A 25,687-nucleotide genomic window follows, 5' to 3' on the forward strand; every position below is an offset into this window, starting at 1 on the left:
TTCTTTACCTTGATCTCTTGTTCTGTCAGATTTGATTTTCCTCCTCTCTTTTGCTGACTATTCTGTCTGGTGGGTCTTTCTCTCCTTCCCAGTGCTCCCATCAGTGCCATCTTTGTCGAGTTAGGGAATAGTGACATAAGGAAACTTCCCTTCATAGCAGAGAGTGTGGCCCAGCTTAGGGGAATTATCAGGACAGTTCACTGCTTTCAGCTGACTCATACCATGTATTTCTACTGAGGTGGTTAGAAAGTCTTAGTTAAAATTAAAATCTTACTTTGTATCCATTCAGCAGTCTGAGGAAGACAGTTGAAAATGAAAGTCAGGTTAACATCAGGATAATTTCGTCAGGAAACTCATGCTTGGCGATTTTCCTTTCTCTAGGGATTGCGCTTTTAGACAGCAACTGTTGATGGGTTTCCAAGCTGCCTTCAATTATTTGCTAACTGGTTTCTTGTTAACTCTGTTGACAGGGTTAACAACTGTCATGGACACTTTAGTTCAGCATCTCATTATGCTAGCTCTGGCCTCAGCCTTACTGTTTGGAGCATTTGCTTCAGTTTTAACCTTTAGCCATCAGTTTCAGAGTGTTTTGTTTAACTCTGGTCTGTAATGGCTCTCCCTGTGTGTCTGTGTGTCTATGTGTCTGTCTCTCTTTCCAGGTAAATCATTTATCCAAGAGACATCCAGACATGAAGATAGAAGAGGTGCCTGAGTTAACCCTCCCCATCATAAAACCCAATCGCGATTACTTCTGTCAGTATTGTGATAAGGTAAAAGCAAATTGTCTTCCTGGTGGGGCTGCTGGCAGGTGTGGGGGTTAAGTCATGGATGGATACCTACCAGGGCTTTTCAGCATTTAGATAGAAAAGGCTGCAAGACAGCCTTATTGTAAGCCAAGGGCTGTAGAGATAGTTCTGTGGTCAAAAGTAAGCACTTAAAACCATTGCCAAGGATTGTCTCCCAATACCTACACTGGGCAGCCCAACATCTTGTAATTCCAGCTCTAAGGAACGCAGTGCCCTCTCTTTTCTTTTGTAGGAACTATACAAACATGGTGTACTTACAGACTGGCAGAGACAGACACACACAAACATGTATGTGTATACACACAGGTATACATACACACATGTATGCGTACACACTTTTTAAAGTAAAAAGTAAAATTTTGGGGGCTAGAGAGATGGTTCAGTGGTTGAGAGCATTTCTCGGCCCTGAGCTTAAGTTGCATCATCTACATCAGATGGTTCACAAACTGCCTGTAACTCCATCTCCAGGAGATACAATACCTTCTTCTGGGCATCTGCACTTATATGTGCACATATTGCAAATATAACTGTGCACACATAATAGTTTTATAAAAAATTTTAATTAAAACATTAAATGTGGTGAGACAATAATGGTGCATGCCTTTAATCCTAGCACTTGGGATATAGAGGTAGGTGGATATCTGAGTTCAAGGCCAGCCTCAGCTTCAGAGTGAGTTTCAGGACAGCCAGGGCTATATAGAGAAATCCTGCCTCAAAAAAGAAAAAAGAAAGAAAGAAAGAAAGAAAGAAAGAAAGAAAGAAAGAAGATAGTTAGATAGATGAGCTATAATGTTAAAAAATTAAATGTAAGCCATTTTTTTGAAGAATTCATTGACTTTGTTTTCTTATTCTTCCTTCTGTTTATGACTTTTTTCTTATAGCTTTATTTAAAAAAAAACAGAGACACATGTACAGATTTTTAAAAGTACTTTTACATAAAACTATATGAATATATTTTTGTCAGTACTTGATATTTTAAAGGTTTGATAGTGTGCATTGAAATCTTACAAGTTACAATGACCGTAAAGTACATGTTGTTTGTGACTTTTACAATAGAGAATATTTATTACTTAGAATGCTTATTTATTTGAAATGTCCAAGATGTAAAATAGTCAGCTAGCAAGCTACATGGTAGATCAGGGTTCCTAGGAGACTGAGTGGGCAGTGAAAAGGATTGTGGTGGAATTCTCTGCTTTTACTATTTTAGTTACACAAGACAGGGGATGCCGTCTGTGGGGTGTACCTTTCATATTTTGAGTGAAGGGTGTTTTTATAGTTACTATCTGTCTTAGAGTTTCCATTGCTGTGAAGAGACAACATGACCAAGGCAACTCATAAAAAGGACAACATTTCATTGGGGCTGACTTACAGGTTCAGTCCATTGTCATTGTGGTGGGAACATGGCAGCATCCAGGCAGGCATGGTGTAGGAGGAGCTGAGAGTTCTACATCTTCATCTGTAGGCAGTTAGAAGGAGACTAGATTTTTTTTTTTTCACACTAGGTGAAGCTCGAGCATTTAAGATCCCAAAGCCCACCTCCACAGTGGCTACTTGTTCTACTTCTTGTTCTGAAGGCAAATAAAAGAAGACTGTCTCCCATGTGGGTAGGGGAGGGTCTTGAAGTCCACCCCCACAGTGACACACTTTCTCCAAGAAGAACCACACTTACTTCAACAGGGCCACACTTCCTAATAGTTCCACTCCCTGGGTCAAGCATATTTAAACTACCATACTATCTTATACAGAAAATGTACTTCAAACTATCACACTAATTTATACAGAAAATTCAAGGAAATTACCTAGAATATCTATATTATATTCTTACTTTATTCTAGTAGACAATAATCATATCCATAGCCTTTTGTAGGACAAAGTCTTGTGGTGTAGCTTGGGCTGGTTTTGACACTGCAATCCATTTGCCCTTGCCTTTTGAGAGCCAGGATTATGGGTATAGAGCACCATATCCAGAATCTCTTCTTAACTTTTCTTTTCCCTTCATTTTTCAAGACAGGGTTTCTCTGTGTAACAGAGCCCTGGCGACCTGGAACTCACTCTGTAGACCAAGCTGGCCTCTGCCTCTGGAGAGCTGGGATTAAAGGTGTATGCCACCACACCTGATAGTCTTCTTATTCTAAGACAGGGTTTCACTCTAGTTCACACTAGCTTAGACTCCAAGACAGCACTGACTAGCTCTCTCCTACAATAGTCTCTTGAGAGCTGAGATTACAGGCATGGCCCACCATATACCATGTTTGCTGATTCATTTTATTTTGGATTATATTGATGCATTTTCCCCCTTTCCTTAGAATGAAATTTCTTATTTTGCTTTAAGCAAGAAAATGGAACTGCACATTATTTTCATGGCCAAATAATTAAACTTGCAGGTTTATAAGAGTGCCAGCAAGCGAAAAGCCCACATCCTGAAGAACCATCCGGGAGCTGAACTCCCACCAAGCATTCGGAAACTTCGTCCTGCTGGCCCTGGAGAGCCTGACCCTATGCTGAGCACTCACACCCAGCTGACGGGTACCATTGCCACCCCTCCTGTCTGCTGCCCACACTGCTCCAAGCAATATAGCAGCAAGGTACGGTGCTGGCTCTGACCAAGTCTGATGCTAGAACCTCTACACGAGGATGTCTTAATAGTCTTCTCATCCAGGTGTCCTGCGTGGTGAATTGGTTGCCTGAGGAGCCCTGTATAAGTAGGAACCACTTATGAGAATGGGAATGGAATGATGTGTCCTCCTCCAAGTTACTGCTATTTACCAGTTGAGCACTCAGCTGCTTTTCCCTTGGCCTGTTTACACCTTATATTTGAGTGTTCTTTGCTCACAGTTTACCAGTTCATCCTGTGGAATTCTTATACAGGAACTGAGATGGAAGTTTTTGAAAAGGGGGTCACTTTAGTGGGTATCCCACTTCTGGGGACTCCACGAGTGTCTGATTGCTTCAGGCATTCATGGGGATTGGGAATAAGTATGAGGTTGTGGATGTCACTTGATGGTATAGAGTCATGTCAGTGTTTTTGTGTCTCCTCTTCCCCTGTCTTTTCCCCACATCCTGTTTTGCTTTGATAGTGTGGTTGCTTCCCAAGTGTAGTCAGTGCTGCTTTGATTTCTTTATTGCATTTAAGAGATGGGATCTCTCTGTGTTTCCCAGGTTAGCCTCAAACCTCTGGGCTCGAGTCATCTTTTCTGCCCTAGCTTCCCAAGGAGGTGGTCCTTATGTATACAAGCCATTGTTCTTGGCTAAAACAAACAACAACAACAACAAGAACCAACCAGCACTCCACAATCCCCTTGCAAAACAGAGAACATTTTTATTTATTTTTTTTAAAGAACATTTTTAAAGGCATCAAATGAAATACTTTTAAGAACCTTTGGAGCAATTGCATAGGAGAAAGTTGCTAATTCTGGTCTGTCTTGATTAGGGTTTTCATTGCTGTGAAGAGACACCATGACCAAGGCAATTCTTGTAAAGGACAATATTTAATTGGGGCTGGCTTACAGGTTCAGAGGTTTAGTCTATATCATCATGGCAGGAAGCATGGCAGCGTCCAGGCAGACACGGTGCTGGAGGAGCTGAGAGTTCTGCATCTTGATACCAAAATGGATAGAAAGACTGTTTTCTGCAGGCAACCAGGAGGAGGCTCTCTTTCACACTGCATGGAGATTGACCATAGGACCCCCAAGCCCACCTACCTACACAGAGACACATATCCTCCAACAAAGCCATGCCCACTCCTACATTGCCACACCTCCTAATGGTACCACTCCCGGGCAAAGCATATTCGAACCACCACATGGTCATTATTCATTTTGTTTTGCTTTGAGACAAGGTCTTGGAATCTAGCCCAGGTTGGCCTTAAATTTATGCCTTTCCCACTTTAGTTGCAGTTGATGTTTCTTCACTTTTTCCTTCATTTTCCAGACCAAGATGGTGCAGCACATTCGAAAAAAGCACCCAGAGTATGCCCAGCTTCCCAACACCATCCATACACCACTGACGACGGCTGTGATCAGCGCCACCCCAGCTGTCTTAACAACAGATAGTACCACTGGAGAGACTGTGGTGGTAAGTGGGTGACTAGGAAGAGTGTCTTATTCCCTCTCTGCCCTCTCTCTGCACAACAAGGCCATGCCAGTTACTTATTCATTTTCTGCAAATAGGGCTACTTCCCCTCTGCTTGCTACTTAACAGCATGTGCTTAGGCTCTGGTCTCCTTGCCGGTGCTGCTAAATCTCTGCCAGAGGAGGAGCAGGACATTTTTAATGCTTTCCTTCTCAGTGGTGGCATCCGCAGCACTGGAGCAGATCCCTTGGGTCAGAGTCAGGCCCTCAGGCCAGTCTGTATTTTCTTGATGTGCCCCATGCCAAACTGAATTGTAGTTTCCCAAGTGTGGTCAGTGCTGCTTTGATTTCTGAAGTGTATTTAGGAGATGGGATCTCTCTGTGTTTCCCAGGTTGACCTCAAACTCCTGGGTTTAAGCTACAGTGGATTGCTACAGTGTTGTTACTAGTATGTTTTATGATTTTCTTTTTTCTAGACAACAGACCTGCTAACTCAGGCAATGACAGAACTATCTCAGACCTTAACAACGGATTACCGAACACCTCAGGGGGACTACCAAAGGATTCAGTATATCCCCGTGTCTCAGTCAGCATCTGGTCTGCAGCAGCCTCAGCATATACAGTTGCAAGTGGTGCAGGTGGCTCCGGTACTGTGACACTTACTTACTTCTTTTTACCTGTATGAGCACCATATTGCCAGAGGCCAGCAAGGTAGCAGGAGTCAACAGAAACATCCTTGGCTCTGTGTAGGGTGCAGCTGCATAGAAGTGCTAAGTCTGAGGCAGGGGAATGCCGTCTCCACTGCCTTCACCCTCTGCCCCTCAGGATGGCTCTGGACTCAGAAGAATAAGAGGTTTCTACTGTAGATAGACAGTCTCAGCTCCTGTATCTGCAGCCAGCCAGTACAGCTGATTTATAACCTCTTTCTGAGCTATTCTGTAATATCCTGGCTGACTATTTCATAATGAACCAGTTATAGAAATATCTACATGGGCATTGAATAATTAATTTCAGTGAGAGGTTTTAGTGAGTAATTTTAAAGTACTATATACATACACACACATTTGTATATATATTTTTTCTGGTACTTGTGGAAGTCATAATAGGTTGTTGGATCACTGGAACTGGAATTGCAGGTGCTATAAGGTGTGAGTGCTGGGAATGGAACCTGGGTCCTCTGGAAGAGCAACAGGTAGTCTTACTTACTTAGCTATCTCTCCAACCCTAGGCAGCTCCGCTTGGGAGCTGTTACTGTGCTCTCCTATAAGACAGTGCCTAACTCATGCTGGCTCATTGTGCACAAATGGGGGATGTCTCCTGGAGCTGATGTTTTCTTTAGTTGTGCTGTGAAGAAGTGGACTTACGACATGAGTGAACATTGTCACTTTCAAATAATTTAGTCTCACGAATTGAAAATCAGTACAGTTTTAAATGTGTGGAAATTGGTAGATGTCACGGTCACCCTGTCATCCACCATCCTTTACTTGATTTATTTTGGTCTTGTTTGTTTGTTTGTTTGAAGATGGGGGTCTCACTGTGTAGCCTTGTTTGGCCTAGAGCTCACTAGTAGACCAGGCTGGTCTCAAACTCAAAGATCCACTTTTTCCTGTCTCCTCAGTGCTGGATTAAAAGCACCATGCCTGACTTTGAGTTATTGTTTTGACAACAGGGACTCACTGCATATCCCCAGCTGGCCTGAAACTCAAAACCTCTCGCCAGTTTTGCCTGTGAGGGAGTATTATTTTTAGGTGAACTTTCTCTCTGTGGGAATTTCTTTAACCTCAACGAGTACATATCTGTTTTGGAACCTATTTGTTTTTTTCTCCGCAGGCCACTTCCCCACATCAGTCTCAGCAGTCCACAGTGGATGTTGGCCAGCTGCATGATCCTCAGACCTACACGCAGCATGCCATCCAGGTGCAGCACATCCAGGTCACAGAGCCCACCCCTGCAGCTCCACCAGCATCCCAGGTACATGTCTCTGCAGAGATGCAGAGAGTTCAGGCGGTATTAGGGACTATCAGATTATTAATAGTTAACTCATTGCCCTTGCTCACTGAGTCACTGAGGTGATGGTGTACTGTGTTTGTGCCTTACCAGTTCTGCTGTTGCCCCCATTTTTATGTTGTTATTGCAAACAGTCTTGCATTAAGTTACCGGCATCCCAGTGGAGCTCTGTAGTTTAAGATCCTAAGAACAAAACAAAACAAAAGAAAACATTCTACAGCAAGAGCTTTCAGTTGCTTCTGTGACGACGAATAAGGTTGAGCCTGTCACTGGGATGTAAAGGGAGGTATGGAAACTCAGAGGAGGGAGCAATTCCACTTAGCTGGGAATCAAGGACATTTTTGTCCTTTAGTTTTTAAGTTAGGTTTCTTGAAGAGGCACTATATGCTTGTCATGATATCAGTGGAAGGAATTATGTTCTAAATAACATTTTGAGTATCAAAGGAAATAGGAAATTATAACAGATTTATATAAAAATGCTATTCTGTTTAGGAGCAGGAAGTGATACTTGGAAAGAGTTGGAAAGAGTTAGGACTTGAACTGTGGAGGAGTGTGAGCTTGTCATGGGATAGGGAGTCAGCCTCTCCATCAGATGCCTGGTGGACACCTGTGCTTAGCTGTGCTCTGCGTGGATTGGCCGAGGCTGCCCAGTGAGAACCATGACTCCTGGGCTGTGTTTCCAAACACAGATGGTTACCTTTATGACCGGACACGCTGTTTCACCTTCCTTGGTTTAACCTTAGGTGTTGTAAGCAATTAGATATTTCCACTCATTTGCTTTTCCAGCAATTTAATTGAAATCCATTGTTTTAATATCTTTGTAGATTACCCTTGGAGGACAATATAGAGTTTCATAGTTAGGATTACTTTTAATTAATCCCACTCGAATTTAAAATATTACTTATGATGAGTCTTAAGTCTCCTGGAATCTCACAGTTTCCTCCTTTTGTTTCTCTTCCCAGGTAGCTGGGCAGCCATTGAGCCCCTCTGCTCAGCAGGTACAGCAGGGGCTCAGCCCCTCCCATATCCAAGGCAGTTCTTCCACACAAGGGCAGGCTCTACAGCAGCAGCAGAATTCCTCTGTACAACACACATACCTCCCCAATGCTTGGAACTCCTTCCGTGGTTATTGTAAGGAGAAGGGGACAGTCGTCGGGTGGGGGAGTCTCTGGCCATATGTCTTCATTTCATCAGCTTTCTAATAGGTTTTTGGTGTCAGTTGCTCATTTTCAGTACTCTATAATATGTGTATTTGAATGCATTTCATAGAAAAGTCAGGGAAGTGTTTTCACCTCAGAGTGCCAGTGTTATATTTTCAGAGACGTTAAGTATGTGAAGATGTGAAGCAGTGACTTAAGGTATGGAATAGATGGAGAGAAGATATATTGATGGTAATGTTTCATCTCTCTCTCTCTCTCTCTCTCTCTCTCTCTCTCTCTCACACACACACACACACACACACACACACACACATGGTATTGAGAATCAAACCCAGGATCTCATTAAATGTCCATTTATGTGATAGTCACTATGCTTGGCCCTAGGTATATGTGTCGTAGTTACTTTTCCGTTGTCATGGCAAACACCATGACCAAGGCAACTTATATAAGAAAACATTTACTTTGGGATTACAGTTTCTGAGGGTGAGAGTTCATGGCCATCACTGTGGGGAGTGTGGCCACAGTCAGACACCCTGCTGGAGCAATGGCCGAGAGCTTATATGTAGAAACATCTGTGGGGCAGGGAATAGCATCCCTCATGATGCATCTCCTCCAACAAGGACATACCTCCTAATTCTTCCCAAACAGTTCTACCAACTGGAGACCAAGTATTCAAGCTTATCAGGGCCATTCTCATTCAGACTACAATATGTGAAAATTAACATTGAGCTTATGCTACTTCATTAAGTAATCTCATACAACTTCATTCAGATCTTCCTGTGTGGCAGGAAGGATTCTAACCCAGGTATGTCAAAATTGGTATTTACAAAAAAATCTAAGCACAGTCATTTGCATTTTATACATAAAGCATTGTTCACACAATAACTTGTCCAAGAGACTTAACAAGTTAACAGAAGATTGGAATCCAGAGCATACATGCTAAATCATCTCGTATTGCATCTCCTAAAGCCTTTGGGTTATCATGTAGCTGAAAGGTTGACATTTTGGCTAGTATGTTCCAGAGTATGTTCATGCTCAGGAAGTATGAACAGGCTCGCATGCAAGCAACAGTAGTGACAATGCTCTTACGGTTTATTTGTGGGTCTCTAGGAACCTCCCTGGCAAAGAACTCATACTGGGCTTTTATTCAGTAATCTACAGCTCCCAGAAAATGCTCTTTCCCCACCCATGTAGCTGGTTCTTGTTCAGCCTCTTCAGCTGCTCTTTTAATGTTTGTTAAGATGCATTCCAAGTCTGTGAGCGATTCCAGTTCAGCTTTATATAACATTTTAAAAAATATGGTGACTGGTGCAGGAGCTCTAAGGCCTGTTACTGTTCACACCAAGAGTTGGTCTTGAGTGACTAAGGGGATACTAAGAAGAAACATTTTAAAGGTCTGCTGTGTGAAATGTTCCATCCCTGGCATCAGCTGTGGAAGAGTTGTATTGGATGCTCCATCTGCCCTCAATGGATTTCCACAATAATTTTTTACCTCAGTGGAAACCCACAAAGATTTTTTTCTAGCCTTCCTTTCCAGGGGCAACGCTGCTGCATGAGATCCCCAGGCCAACTGTCTCCGTGGTTCTTAGTTTCAGGCCCACGTGGGGGGCAAGACCCTAATCTAACCTACTGTACTTGCCACTGAGCTGACTTGCCAGTTCTTACTGGCCAGCACTCTGGTTACTGCCTCTGCATTGGACACAGCTGGCTGCTGAAAGAGTCAAGGCTATGTGATAACTAATCTCATCCAGTATAATCTCTTTCAGGGGAACAATTTATGTTGCATGTTTTTCATAGGTAACTCTTTTCCCCTAGAACAGACTCTATCTTTTTACCTTTTTTTTTTTTTTTTTTTTTTTAAATCATGCCTTCTATGAGCAAATGCTGTGTCTTTAGAGCCTGCTGGGCTTATTAACACTAATTTGATTCACTGTCAGCTTTTCCCCTGGGAATGCCACCTTGACACAAATCTTCATGTGTTTGCGTTTGAGTGACCCAACAGCTCCTGGGTCTGCTGGACTAGGTCACTCAGATATGCCAGGGCCTCCTTCTTTATCAATATTGTATCTTACTATGGGACACAGAGAAGCCACTAAAACTCTCTACCAGTCCCAGAGCCCATGCTGAATTAGCTTTTTTAACTTTCTGGTCAACACAGTAGAGTGTGGCCAGTGAGCTGAGCATCAGGCTCTAGCTCTCTCCTCTCCAGTTTCTTTAGTAACAGCAGTCCTCCCACTCTTGTCCTCTGGCTCCTGATGTTGATGGGAATCCCAGCCAGTACCGTGTGTCTCTGGTGGCCTGTATGAGCCAGTTTGTGAGACACCTATTTCCTTCACTGTCTTGGCTTAGTCAGCCTTTGTCTCCAGGAAGGATGGACAGTGTTATTACTTAGCTTCTTTTTGTCTGTAGCACCCAGATGGATCCAGTCTGTTTTCCACATCCCACAGTTCCATGAGCCAGACTTGAGACAGGCCTTTTCTCATTCCTTGTTTAAATCTTTCCCAGTCAAGTTCAGAGGCAGAATAAGTCTTGGTCATTGTAGTTCCCATACTGGCCGTTATCAGGCCTTCCTATCTATATGCTGGATCAGATTTCTCTCTTCCTCTGTAATAAAAGGCAGACCAGAGGGATTTCTACCATTTCCATCCTTTCCCCTCCTCCTCGAAGTCTTAATTCTTCTCATGGGTTGCAGGTGTTTGGATTCTCTTTCCCATGCATTCCATCAGCTGTAGAATATGGCAAACCAACTCCAGCTCTTCTTCAGCTCATCTTCTCCTTTCCCACGTTCCTGCAGACAGAGATGAATGCTGAGGAGAGAGCATGCACGTGTTTTTTCCAAACTGCAATTCTGCCCTTACATGGGAAACTTCCTTCTGGGCAGACAGCTCAGTCCAAGCTATATGTCTTACTGCTCAGAGCAAAGACCATACAACAGCTTTCCCCACCTGCTTATGCTCTTCTACCAAACATGTTACTTTTCAGGAGTGTAATATAGTCTCTGCTACGTCAGCTATTTGGGGGAGGGGAGACTCCTGTACCTTACATGGTAGACCTCATTTATTAGATGTGCTACTCCAGACCATGTAGGGGAAGATGGCTTTCTGGGATCTGCTCTCCCCTCAGCCCCAAGGTGCACCACTCACAAACAGCTTGGCTTTGGATCTTTTCACCTATATGCAGTTACTACCTCACCTCTGGCTGTTTACCCTGGTACCTGCATCTTTCACCCATGACCCTTTCCTGTGCTGGGATGACACAGTGTCCCAGGCTCATCCTCTGCCACTGCCCAGAGCTGGAATCAGTCAATTGCCTACTCATCTCTCTTCCATTTTAGTGGAAATATTAACACTGCTTATTCATGTGTGATGACTAGGTAAAGACATTTATGCCATGAATTCATATTTGAGTATAAAAGATAAAAATACCAAGCCAGAAAAAGTAAACTTTTATAACTCATTTCAAATTTTAAAAGCTGAGTATTTTAATATTTGGAAGACACTTTTGAGTGAGGAGGCATTGGTTATTTCTTATATGATCCGTCTATACTAGTCTCTTCACACACATGTGATTATTGTTAGAGGTTTATTCACATCACACACTTTAATCTCAGCACTTGGGAGGCAGAGGCAGGCTGATCTCTGAGTTCAAGGCCACCCTGGTCTACAGAGCTAGTTCCAGGACAGTCAGGGCTACCAAACAAATGAAAACGAAAAAGAAAGAGGGAAAAAGAAAGAAAATAAAAGAAATCACACCATTGTAAGATCTTGCAAATGTGGGAAACCATGGGAACTGTCTCTGGGAATGTGAGCATTGGCAGGAATGAATGGTCTCTAGCTTAGGATTTGGGATCTTCTTTTGGCTTTTTGGTCCCATATAGCTTAGGCAAGTCTCACATACATTGTGTAGCCCAGGCTGGTAACATTCAGGACTCCCCGGGTTTAATCCATAGCACGGCATAAATTGGGCGTGGCACCTGTGCATGCCCATAATCCCAGGAGGTGAAAGGTAGGGCAACCAGAACTTCAAGGTCATTCTTAGCTTCATTGTAAGTTTGAGGCAGTTGTAGGATACATGGATCCTTCTGTGTTAACCTCCTGAGTGCTTGGGTAATAGACCTGTACCACCGAGATTTTCAGCATAGGATTACTGTTGGTGGGGCAAGTACATGACCATACACCATTTGGATTTCTGCTTTTCAGAAGGTGATCTCATTTTGTTGCTCTGGCTGTTCTGGACCATTCACCTTGAACCTTCTCCTTGGTTTAAGAGATTGATTCACCTTTAGTCTTCAGTAGCTAGGCGTATAGCTGCTATAAACACTTACTATGAAGTGGGCTTTGTATTGACAGGATTGTCCCTGTAGCTAATGCACAGGTTATAAATATGCTAAGCATAGGGTAGGCTAAGCTGTAATGCTTGGTAATTTTTTAAAAAGAATTTTTATTTATTTTATTTATATGAGTACACTGTAGCTGTCTTCAGACATACAAGAAGAGGGCACCGGGTCCTATTACAGATGGTTGTGAGCTACCATGCGGTTGCTGGGAATTGAACTCAGGACCTCTGGAAGAGCAGTCAGTGCTCTTAACCACGGAGCCATTTCTCCAGCCCATCTTGGTAAATTATATATGCAAAACAATTTTGTTTTTGAAACAGGTTCTTACGTTGTAGCCTTGACTGTCTTGGAACTATTGCAGAGACAAGGCTGGCCTCGAACTCAGAGACCATCCTGCCTCTGCCTCCCTAGTATTGGGATTAAAGGTGGGCATTGTAATATCTGGCAATTTATATGTATTAATGCATTCCACTTAATTGTATTTTCAGTTTATGGTGAGTTTATTGATATATAACCCCATAATATAGGTTGAGAAGCGTTTGTTTCTTCTAGTATTTAAACTAAAATCCAAGACCACTAAATTTTATTTATTTCCTGTTTTCAGCATCTGAAATTCAAATGATGACACTGCCTCCAGGTCAGTTTGTGATCACAGACAGTGGTGTGGCAACCCCTGTTACCTCTGGGCAAGTAAAAGCAGTGACTCCGGTAAGTCAGTAATAAGGACTGTATTACAGCTTGGTCACAGTCTGCCATGCCTCCCTCCCTCCCTTCCTTTCTTCCTCCCTCCTATTGAAGTGTTAGAATTGGAACCCAGGCTCTTGTAAATGGTGGCTTGCTGGGTAGATCATTTACCATTGAGTTACCTACCTTCCCAGGCCTCCTGTTTCTTTTAATTGGTGATTAGGTGTTTCCTCACAGCTGATGACTTGAAAGCTGGATCTTTATTGCTATATCCTTAGTGGATTGCTCAGGAGACTAGTGCCCAGTAAATGTTGATTCAGGCCCTAACTATACAGACCTACCAGATCTAGTATTTATAAATATTACAAGACTTTAGCTGGGAGAAAATAATATAATGAATCATTTGTGGGGTGTGTGTGTGTGTGTGTGTGTGTGTGTGTGTGTGTGTGTGTGTATTTGAGACAAGGTTTCACTATGAAAGCCAGGTTGGGACTGTAAGACCCAGATTGAGTCTTATCTATTTGAGGCTCCCATGAATGAGATGGGAGATCAGGGCTCAATGCAAAAGCAAGAGGTTTATTCGTCCAGTGCACTGGGGTGTCCTACATCCAGAGGAGAGGTGACCCTAAAAAGCTGTTACAAGTAGTTCTTATACTCTTTAGGGGTACAGGTTACATCAGCAAGGTTATCATTTAAATTCATTGACTAATCATGTTAGCCTTTAAATCTATTGGCTAGCAAGCATGTGACAGGCCATGGGATCAGAAGGTCAGGTGACTATCAGTCAGCCCATTCTGTGGTTTTTCAAGAATGTTCCTGCTCCTCCCAAGAACTGTGGGTGGAGAATGGAACTTGGCCTAACCTTGACCTGAGGCGATGGGTGTAAGGCTGGCAAAAGCCCCTTGTCCTCCAGGGACAAAGTGAGAAGTACAGGGAAACTGGCTATAGGGTACTGCTTGTACAAATATTGAGCCACAGGCTGCCTTAAGAGAGGTTCAGTTTGCCAGGTGCAGGCCATGCCAGTCAGAAGTGAATCACCTGTTAGCTGAACCACACCATTCCCTCGAGTCAGTTCCCAATGACCCATTCCACTGTCTGTTCCCCTCCCTACCCCACTCATCCTGTCCCACTCCTGTCCCTCCCGCTGCAGTACCCCTGGCCTCAACTTGGGTTGACTTCCACTGTCCAGATGCAGGCTATGACAGTCAGAAGAACAGTTGCCTAGGTGCAGGCCACACTAGTCAGAAAAACTGGTGCAGGCCAAGCAAGCCAGGAAAAAAGATAGGTGAACTCAGGCAGAGACTTCTTGCTGGACCAGAGACCATACCGACTGGCCAGAACCATAGATAGGCAGCTCAGCAGAGGACCTCCTTTACATAGTACATCCATTCCCTGTTCTCCTCATCACTGTGTCCTACCTCCTAAATCTGGCAGAGACCCCCTGCTGCACCAAAGGGCAAGCCAGCCCCCAGAAGTCCAACTCCCAAGCTCGATAGAGATGGATCAGACAGACAGAGGTTGTTTGCCAGAAATTCAGGTCACAAAGACCAGAAGACCAAAGAGGAAATAGAAACCAAGGAACAAAATACCCATCCAACAAATACAAACTCAGAACCAGTACCTAGACCTGTTATCATCCATAACCCAGATGCTTAAACACCATTGTAAGACCATAATCAAAGTCAGCCAGGACAATGTGGCACCACCAGGGCCCAGCTTTCTATAACAGCAAGACCTGGATATTCAAACAGTTGAAACACAAGAAATTAACCTTAAAACCAACTTTATAAAGATGATACAGGTCTTTAAAGAAGAAATGAAAAAAAAAAAAAAAAAAAAGAAAAGAAATCAAGGAAAGGGAGATGGCTTAGCAGTTAAGGCTACTGACTACTTTTCCAGAGGTTCCCAATTCCCATTTGAGTTCAATTCTCAGCAACCACATGGTGGCTCACAACCATCTATAATAGGATCTGATGTTCTCTTCTAGTGTATCTGAAGACAGTTATAGTGTAATCATATAAATCTTAAAAAGAAAGGAAGACATTAAGGAAAATACAAACAAAAATTGGAGAAAACCAATAAATCCTTTAAGGAATGCTAGGAAATCCAAGAAGAACAAACAAGTGAAAGAAACCATTCAAAACCTGAAAATAGAAAAAGAAGTAATAAAGGAAACACAAACTGAGGTAATTATGGAAATGGAAATGTAGGTAGGCTAATGGAAACTACATGTGTAAATGTCCTTATAGAATATAAAACATCCAGGACAATTTTTTTTTTTTTTTTTTTTGGTAGTTACTGCTTACCAAAGTTAAAACAAGATCAGATAAACAATTTAAATAGACCTATAAGGGAATAGAAACAGTCATTAAAAGTCTCCCAACCAAAAAAGGCTCAGAACCAGATGGTTTTAGTGCAGAATTCTGCCAGATTTTCAAAGAAGAGCTAATGTTAATACTCCTCAAATTAGTCCACAAAATAGGAACAGTAAAAGCATTGCCAAGTCATTTTATGAGACCACCGTCACCCTGACAACCAAGTCACACAAAGATTTAACAAAGAAAGTTTTACAGACCAATTTTCTTCATGAACATTGATGCAAAAAGATCCAATAAAATACTTGCAAACTGCATTCAGGAACATATCAAAAAGATCATACACCAGGTTCAAGTAGGCTTTATCCCAGAGATGTAGGAGTGGTTCAAGGTACAAAAATTTGTCAAAATAATTCACCATATAAACAAACTGAAAGAAAAAAACTCCACGATCTTCTCATTAGATGCTGAAAAGGCCTTTGATACAATCCAACACCCCTTTATGATAAAAGTCTTGGAGAGATCAGGATACAAGGAACATAATAAAGACAATATATAGCAAGCTGATAGCCAACATCAAATTACATGGAGAGAAAAATCAAAGCAATTCCACTAAAATAGGAATAAGACAGGGCTATTTATTCAATATAGTAGTTGAATTTCTAGCTAGAGCAATAAGATAACCAAAGGAGATCAAGGGAATACAAATTGGAAAGGAAGAAGTCAGAAGTATCACTATTCAAAGATTTGGTAGTATATATGAGTAACCCCAAAATATCTACCAGGGCATTCCTACAGCTGATAAAGTGCCTGGATACAAGATTAACTAAAATAAATAGGTAAGTTAGTAAGTAAATAAATAGATAAATAAATAAATTCCAGTACCCTTCTATGTACAAAGAACATACCGACTGAGAAAGAAAACAGAGAAACAACACCCTTCACAATACCCACAAATAATATAAAATATCTTGGTAATTTTAACCAAGCAAGTAAAAGACATGTTTGACTAAAACTTTAAGTCTTTGAAGAAGAAATTGAAGAAGATTCAGAAAAAATTCATGCTCATGGATTGTATGTAGGATTAACATAGTAAAAATGGCCATCCTACCCAAAAGCAAACTACAGATTCAGTGCAATCTTTATTAAAATCCCAACACAATTCTTCACAGACCTTGAAAATTCATATGATAAAACAACCCAGGATAAACTAAAACAATTTTATACAATAGAATTTCCAGAGAAATCAATTTTCAGAGGAATCAATGAATTTCAAGCTTACCACAAAGCTATAATAAAAACTTTATGGTATTGACATAAAAAAAGTTTGATCTGGGCTGGAGAGATGGCTCAGAGGTAAAGAGCACTGACTGTTCTTCCAGAGGTCCTGGGTTCAATTCTCAGCAACCACATAGTGGCTCACAACCATTTGTAATGAGATCTGATGTCCTCTTCTGGTATGTCTGAAGACAGCTACAGTGTACTTATATATAATAAACAAATCTTTAAAAAACCAGTGTGACCAGTGGAACTGAATTAAACACATGTAAATCCACACACCTATAGACACCTGATGTTTGAAAAAGAAGCCAGATATACAATGGAAAAATGAAAGCATCTTCAACAAGTGGTGCTGGTCTAGCTGTATGTTGATATGTAGAAGAATGCAAATGGATCCATATCTATTACCCAGAGCAAAACTCAAGTCCATGTGGCTCAAAGACCTCAATGTAAATTAGATATACTGACTGATAGAAAAGAAAGTGGGGAATAGCTTTGAACTCATTGGTACAGGAGACAACTTCTGAAGATCACCAACAGCTCAGGCACTTAAGATCAATAATTAATAAATAGGACCTCATGAAACTGACAATCTATAAGGCAAAGGACACCATTAATAGGACAAAATGACAGCCCACAGAATGGGAAAATATTTTCACTAACCCACATCTCACAGAGGGCTAATTTCCAAAATATATAAAGAACTCAAGAAAACACACATCAACAAACCAAATAATCCAATTAAAAAATGGGGTATATAGCTAAACAGGATTCTCAACAGAGGAATCTCAGATGGCCAAGAAACAAAGAAATGTACAGCATCCTTAGCAATTAGGGAAATGTAAATCAAAATGACGTTGAGATTCCATCTTATTCTTGTCAGAACAGCTAAGATCAAAAGCACAGTGACAGACAGACAGCTCATGCCTGCGAGGATGTGCAATGAAAGGAACACGTGTGCACTGCTGGTTGGAGTGGAAACTTATGCAATCACTTTGGAAATCACTATGGTGGTTTCTCAGGAAATTGGACACCATCTACCTTAAGATCCATCTGTACCCATCCTGGGCATGTACCCATCCTACTTTAGGGACACTTGCTCACCTGTGTTCATAGCAGCTTTATTCATAATAGCCAGAATCTGGAAACAATCTATATGTTTGTCAACTGAAGAATGGATAAAGAAAATGTGGCACATTTACACAGTGGACTATTACTTAGCTGTTAAAAAAAATAATGACATCATGAAATTTATAGGCAAATGGATGAAACTAGAAGAAAAATCATCCTGAGTGAGGTAACCCAGACCTAAAAGACAAACATGGTATGTACTCATTTATAAGTAGATATTAGCTATAAAGTAAAAGATGATAACGCTACAATCCACAAACCCAGAGAGTCTAAGTAGCAAGAAGGGCTTAGTGGAGAAGGGCTTCTCTGGGAAGGGGAAATAACAGATTTCACCTGTGGACTGGGAGTGGGTGGGGTCGAGAATGGAAAGAATCTGATGGGGGAGGGGAAAGAAAATGCTGGGAGAAACTGGAATCGGGGAACTTTTGGGAGTGAGATAGAAACCTAGTGTAGCAGGAACTCAGTGGAATCTATGAGAGTAACCCTAGCAAAGACTATTAAAGGGAGACATGGGACCTGAACTGGCCATCTCTTGTAACCAGGAAAGGCTTCAAGTTGATTGGGATACCAACCCAGCCACAAAACCTCCAACCTACAGTTTGTCCTGTCTACAGTTCTGGGACTAAAGCCTAGCACAATCGCTAATCAGAAAGACCAGCAACCAGTGGCGGTAGATGCAGAGTCCCACAGCCAAAAGTTAGACCAAGCTCTGGAAATCTTTTGGAGGAGGGAAAGGAAGGATTAGAGTAACCAGAGGGACACCACAAGACCAAGGCCCACCCCTCAACTGACTAGAACTCATGGGGGCTCCCAGACATCCGGGAGCCCGCAGGGGTCTGACCTAGGTCCTCTGCATATGTTAGTGCTGAATAGCTGTTGTGGGATTCCTAACAGCAGGAGTTGGGGCAGTCCGGGACTCTTGCCTTTTCCAGCCTTGCTGTGACAGTCTGTATGTACCCAGTCTTATTGTAGCTTGTTTATGCCATGTTTGATCGATGTCCCTGGGAGACTGAAGAGGGTGAGGGGAGAGGGGATATGTAGGAGGAAGATTCTAGGGGGAGAGGAGGGAGAAGAAACTGCAGTTGGGGTGTAAAATATAAAAGGAGAAGGAGGAAGGGGAGAAAGAGGGAGAGAAGAAAACCAAATTGGCCCTAATATTGCAATTCTCCTGCCTCAGCTTCCAGCACACTGGGATTGTAGGCATGTACTCCTAACACTCCTGGCTTATAGAGCTTTTGTTGGAGAAGGGGAATATTGAGACAGGATCTTTCTGTGTAGTCTAGACTGGCCTGGAACTTGTGTAGTGACAGTCCTGAGCATCCATGGTTGGCCAGTACATAATTGCTTTGCATAATTTAACTATACAAGGAAACATTACCATCAATTAGCAAATTTAACGTAGGCAAGGAATTCCCTGAAGTTAGTCACACAGGGAGTTGTGTGCTACCATGTAGATGCTGGAAACTGAATACAAGTCCTTTGTAAGAACAGCCTGTGCTTTTGAATACTGAGCCATCTCTCCCAGCCACCAGAGTGCATACGTTTAAATTAAGAAACGTGTTCTTGGTGAGGGTTCACACCTTTAATTTCAGCAGGAGCCAATGGATCTTAGTCTACATGGTTAGTTTCAGGACAGCCAGAAACAACTACATAGTGAAACCCTGTCCTGAAAAACAAACAAGGAAACAAGGAAATAAACGAGAGAGAGAGAGAGAGAGAGAGAGAGAGAGAGAGAGAGAGAGAGAGAGAGAGAGAGAGAGAGAGAGAGAGAGAGAGAGAAGGAAAGAAAAGGAAAACTACTTTGGAGTTACGACTGTGCTTAGTGGGTGAACACATACTTAACATTTGCTAGAGCATGACTTTAGTCCCTAGCATTGCAAAACAATAACAAAAAACTGAGAGATGAACTCTGAAGATCTGGTTACATTATGGTGGTTACAGGTTGTATGAATGTAAGTGCATCAGAAAATCACTGAAGCTGAATCTTAAATCTTTCTCACTACAAAACAGTTTTTTTGCTGAGGGTTAGTGGTCCTGGGTTAAGCAGCAGCCCCCATGGTGGAGGAAGAGTCACAGGAAAGCAGATCATGATCTGAAATCTACTTCAGGGTGGGGGCCTAGGCCATACGGCCCTAGGGGAGTCAGTTGGGTCTTTGCTGTAGCTTGTTTTCTGGACAAGGCTGGAAAGGCTGCCTGGGCTCTCCTCTCTGACTTCTTTTTTTCCTTTAGCTTCGTGTTACTATAAATGTCCTGAGATTAGTCTGTGATAAACAAGTAGTCCTGGTGCTTTGGGCCACAATAGCACATCATGTTGGTCTGTGTGGCCCAGAAAACCACTTATCTCATCAGGCAGAGAGCAAAGATGGGGAGGGTTGCGCACCTCATTCAGGGCATGTTCTCACTGACCCCAGTACCTGTCACCAGGCCTCATCCCCTAAAGGTTTCCCTCCTTCTCAAGAATGGACAGCAACACCTGTCTTAGCATCCTGCCTCCAGTGAAGGCTGGTTACCAATCTGACTAAGAGACTACTTCTTTTAAAATGTTAATATAAGCGTAGTGAATGCCTGCAATCCAAGCATTCAGCATTTGGGAAGTAGAGATAGAAAAGCCAAGAGTTCAAGGTCATCTTCAGCTACATAGTGAGGTTAAGGCTAGCCTGGCGTATATAAGAGTTTAAAAATTAATATAATGAATGAAATGTGCAACTTGTATGTTTGAGCTTTTCACGATCAAGGGGAAAAAATGAGGAAAAGTGAATACAATGTGAAAGTTTCCTCAAGTTCATTCCGTGTAAGACACTACATTCTAAGCCTGTGTTCTTCATGTGCTCTCTTTGCACTGCATGTCGATTGAACCCAGGACCTCATGCATTTTCCACTGAACTGCACTCCTAACCCCTTTGCTATGTTCTCAAGTATAAAGCACATATTTAATGTGGGCAGCAAATTTTATTTTACTTTTAAAGATTTAAAAGTATTTTTACTGGGGTGATGGCACACACCTTTAATGCCAGTACCAGGGAGGCAGAGGTTGGCGGATCTCTGAGTTCAAGGGCAGCCTGGTCTAAAGACAAGTTCCAGGACAGCCAGAACTGCACAGAGAAATGTTGTTTCAACAAACAAACAAAAATTTAAGTATGTGTCTGTGGGGGATATATGCATGAAAGTGTAGGTGCCTGAGGGGTTCAGAAGAGGGCATCAGATCCTCTGGAGCTAGATACAGGTGTGAGGAACAGAACTTATGTTCTGTGAACAGAGAACATAAGCCCTCAACTGCTGAGCCATCTCTCTAGCCTTTGCTTTAGTATATTCTAAATGTCTTTACTGGGAAAAATAAAATTTAGAATTCTTTGGGGCCCAAGGATCTACTTCCATTTCTCTCCTTAACACTGGGGCACAGAATGCCTTTGTGGGTGTGTCCAGTTCTAGGACTTGAGCAGCTCTTTGTGCTTCTGTGGCAAAGACTTAACTGACAGAGCTATCACCTCAGCCCCTTTAGTATTATTTTAAATTGGGCTTTGAAATTCTATTATTTGGGAACTGTTAATGTTGAAGACCTATCTTAGATACCAGTCTTCCCCTTTACAGAGATCGTACCAACTTTTCAATTCATTTTAGCTGAATGTTAACATTTGATTAACAAAACACATTTTTAAACTCTTAGGAGTATGTTTTATTTATTTTTTAATTAAAAAACTTTTTTGTCCAGAAAAGTGTCACCAAGTTGCAAATGTCTACACCTCAGGTTCATCCTGTTATCTGATGACACAGCAAAGATGTTTGTTTGAACTACTATTTGAACCTGTGCCCTATTCATCTTCTACAGAGGACACAGGTCAAACATCTCTCATATGTACTTGTAATGTGGCTTTGGACATGTGCTCCTTCTCTCTTGTGGTTTCTTTGCTCTCTTCCCAACTTCAGTTCTTTTAAAAAGCTTTTTCTTCTATGCTAGGGTCATTATGTATTATCAGAAAGTCAACCAGAATTGGAGGAAAAGCAAGCCTCTGCTCTTTCCGGAGCTGTCCAAGTTCAGCCCTCAGCACACAGTGACTCCCTGGATTCCACAAGCCCCAGCCAACAGCAGACCACACAGTACATCATCACAACCACCACCAATGGGAACGGGAGCAGCGAAGTGCACATCACCAAGCCGTAGCCTTCACGCCGCAGCTGGAGTCCAGAACTCACACCACAGTTTCTCATTTGGAATATGAAGCTCCAAACACCTCGACCTCTTTTTAAAGATCTATTACTCTCTCAAGAGTTTGGAAACTGCAGTTTTGACACACATAGACCAAGGGTGATTTTTGCCAAGGTCATCTTTACTCAACTGACTCTTCAAACCCTTGGGATTTCTGTCATGGAATGCAGCTCTTTCAGGGGAAAGTTAACTTCCAGATGGAGAAACTTGCGCCTTGCTCTTGAGCTGGTTGTTTTGTTTTTGTTTTTATTTTTGTTTTTGAACACACTGACAAGCCTTACTTTCCCTTCGTGGAAATACTCAGTGGCTGGTATTATGTTCATACCAAAGGGTGGAGGCAAGTTGTACCAAGTCAGTGGCCACTGGACTTCTGCAATCCAAACTATGGCATCAAAAGAGAAGGAACATGTATTTCATGGGTGGGATTAGGTCAGGACCGCTATATCTCATGCATTTGAGTTTTCAGAAATTTTTAACAACGGCAGCTTACTGGGTGGAAAAATTAAAATAAGATAAAGGTTTGATGGTAGTCTGCTGAATGAAAAACTGTCATCTAAATTTTTCTTATTGCTGATCTCTCTCTCTTTCTCTCTCTCTGGGGTCTCAGTCTGCTGCTCAGGATAGCCCTGAGCTCATGGGCTCACGGATCCTCCTGCCTTAGCCTCCCAGGTAGCTGGGACTACAGTCAGGCACTGTGATGGCAGTTGTTTTTGAACTATCTGGTTTTGGAAAACCTGGGTAGCAGCAGTACTCCCCACAGATGCTGACCCCAGGCAGATCTGGCCTCCTGTTCCACAAGCACAGACTCTCCAGAAGACAAAAGGTTGCATGATCTCAACAGGATCTGAGCCCTTTTGTTAAAGCTCTGCATCCAGGCTTCTGGTTATATATAGCTGTGTTTAAGAAGAAGATAGAGTTCTATGAAAAATATGTAAATTGTATATATATGTACGGACATGTATATACACAAATATATACATACTTATGAAGAGAGAGAAAGAGAGAGAGAGAAAAAACCTTGCAGGATCCACACTGCTCATTTGTAAAGGGTGAGTTCCTTACTCATACATACATAAACTCAGGTGTTTATGTATAACACTTTGGCGTGTGATGCTAGGAATCAAACCCAGGGTCTCTTACATGCTAGGCAGGTTCCCCACCACTGAGCTATGACTCCAGCCCCCACCTCGCACTCTTGTTCACAGCATTGGGTGTATTTTAGTACTTTCAATGCTGTCTGAAAAATAAAGATTCTTTACGGTTGGGTAGAAAGGTGGCCTTTCTTACTTCTAAGCATTTTAAACTTTAAACATATTGTAACTCACCCAGACCTTGATATAAGATGACCAACTTCCCACTTAGGGTAAAAATAAAAATGAAGGGACCATTGTAATAGGCTGAGGTTTAGGGCTGGGTGTGAAGGAATATTGATGCAGTTAGTTCTGAGAGGAGTGCAGTTGTCTGTGATCCAGGTCTTCTATGTGTTCCTGTTTGAGCGTCTTGTTTGCTGTGAATCTAGTGGGGACGTGCTGCCCTTCTTTTTACGACACATTCCACTTGTACCCATAAGACATCTTCAAAGCCTGTATTTTAACAACTTTTGTGACATATATTTAAAAATAATTATTGTAGAGTGAATTTATCACTCAAGATCAGGGAGACCTAAGTTCGTTTCAAAATGAAGTTAACTTATTTATTTTACTTACATTTCTAAGGAAAAACTGGGTCTGTGATTTAAGAAATAGAGTAACTTCTGGGTGGTAAAGATGCCTTCCTGAAAAGTAATCATTTGGTTTGAAGTCACTGTATTTATTATGTAGATCCTGCACTTTCCTCTTGGGATCTCATTCATAGACTATGTCTGAAGATTTGGGCATAAAAAGAACCTGGGAAAATTACCTCAAAATGTGTGGAAACTGAAAATGGACTCTGTATCTTTGCCAACAAAAAGGTAACAATAATTTCAACATGAAATGTTGAATCTAGTCACAAAGACTCTGGTCCCCAAAGTCCTGTGATGTAATGACTGTCACTGTCTCAGGTTTCCGTAGTGTTGTCACTACCCCAGGGTCTCATCCAGAGAGACTTGGAAGGTAAAGAACCATAGAGCATCTCAAAGGTACAGTTTGAGTTTTTATAATTTAAATTTGCCCTGCTGGAGCTGGGTGTGGACTATATACCTTTAATCCAGCACTTGGAAGGCTGAGACAGGCCTATCTTTGAGTTGGAGGCTACGCCTACATAGAGTTCAAGAACAGCCAGGGCTACACACAGAGAACTTCTGACTTGAAAAAAAACTACACAAGTAAATAAATAAATTTGACTTGTTGGATTCTCTTTAATGTGAGCCAGCAAGGGTGTCTCCCCTCTTCTCAGGAATAACCCAGTGATAAAATAAAGCCAATCACTGAAGGAATGTCGGTTTTATGCCAGTTATTTTTAACTTTTAAAATACACAGAGGAAAATACTGTTGAAGGATCTCTTCATCTCTTTCTCCTTTTTTTTTTTTTTTTGTCCTTATATGTATTAAGTAAATTCTAGAACATAATACCATCACTGTTCTAAGATCAGGTATCTATGAATTTATCCTGAGGTGACAGAAGAGATGGCAGAGTACGATCCCTCTGACAACCCAATCTGGGGAACATGTGGCCAATGTTTCCATGGTGATCTCTCCCTCCCAGACACATGACACCGTAGACTGCATTCATTACAGTGGGAATATTTTGAAGTGGGATGGATGTAGATTTTTTTTTTTTTTACATTTTTATTGTTTAGTTTGTGCCCAGAAAAATGGTTATTTCATCATGTAACATTCCTATTTTTCTGGAAAGATTTTCTGTTTTGATGTTCTTGAATTATTTTCTGACCTGGAATTATTCTTTCAAAAAAAAAATTCTTAAAATATCTAGAGCTACAAAGAACCTAATGAGAAGCTGAAGCTGGCCCATTGGTTGAAAGTATTGATTCTATTGTTATTTAAATGTGAACATTTATTGTATATTCGGTGAGTTATAGTGTTAATAGTCTTGTGCTACCCAGCAGGTGTAAAAATTAATAAATATTTTTTTAATAAGCATGTTTCTTACTTGTGCATGTGTACACAGGGATCAGTGATATGGTTAAATTCTTTTAAATACTGCACAGGCCATCCTGGTCCGCAAGGTAAGGTCTAGGTTAGTGTAAGCTACAGGGTGAAGCCCTGTGCCAACACTCCCCATCTCAGAATAGTGCACTTTGCTTTCTGGTTCCCAATCTGGCACTTCAGAACCTTGGAGGTTTCTCCTCATCTTTCTTCTAACATGTACAAAGCTGAAAACTCAACGATGTAAATCTATCGAGAATTAAGGTAATGGGACAAGCTGCTGCTCTCACAACTGGAGAGATGGACAGGCAGTTACTCAACATCACAACTTCAAGAGTAGAAACCTCTAAGGGAGCCAGTGCCAGCCAAGATAGGAAAACCCGAACTGTAATTGAATTGTTGGAGGCTCAGTATGGAGAAATCTGAGCAAAAACCTCTAAGGGAGGACTGGGGTGGGGGAAGCTTAGCAGTTAATAGTATGCACTCCTGTGAAGGACCCAAATTCTGTTCCCAGTTCCCTCCTCATTGGCTGACTCATAGCCACTCGTTACTGGAGTTCCAGGGATCTGATGTTTCTGGCCTTCTCAGGCATCTGTCCTCATGTGCA

General features: G+C 41.9%; 1 protein-coding gene across 1 annotated transcript in view; it reads left to right on the forward strand.

Moving 5' to 3' along the window:
• PRDM10 (PR/SET domain 10) overlaps positions 1 to 21,949 on the forward strand; it is a gene marked incomplete at its 3' end in the record, with an annotated part of 94,371 nt that extends 72,422 nt beyond the window's left edge. The window contains exons 15-22 of the mRNA XM_080929673.1: positions 660 to 770; positions 3,191 to 3,391; positions 4,737 to 4,880; positions 5,353 to 5,523; positions 6,707 to 6,847; positions 7,846 to 8,014; positions 12,984 to 13,087; positions 21,746 to 21,949. Of these exons, the coding sequence (XP_080785799.1) occupies positions 660 to 770; positions 3,191 to 3,391; positions 4,737 to 4,880; positions 5,353 to 5,523; positions 6,707 to 6,847; positions 7,846 to 8,014; positions 12,984 to 13,087; positions 21,746 to 21,949 (1,245 nt within the window). The remainder of the gene's footprint in view (positions 1 to 659; positions 771 to 3,190; positions 3,392 to 4,736; positions 4,881 to 5,352; positions 5,524 to 6,706; positions 6,848 to 7,845; positions 8,015 to 12,983; positions 13,088 to 21,745) is intronic.
• Between the last annotated feature and the right edge of the window lie 3,738 nt (positions 21,950 to 25,687).

Source organism: Micromys minutus (assembly GCF_963924665.1).
Source record: "Micromys minutus genome assembly, chromosome: 16".
NCBI lineage: Eukaryota > Metazoa > Chordata > Mammalia > Rodentia > Muridae > Micromys > Micromys minutus.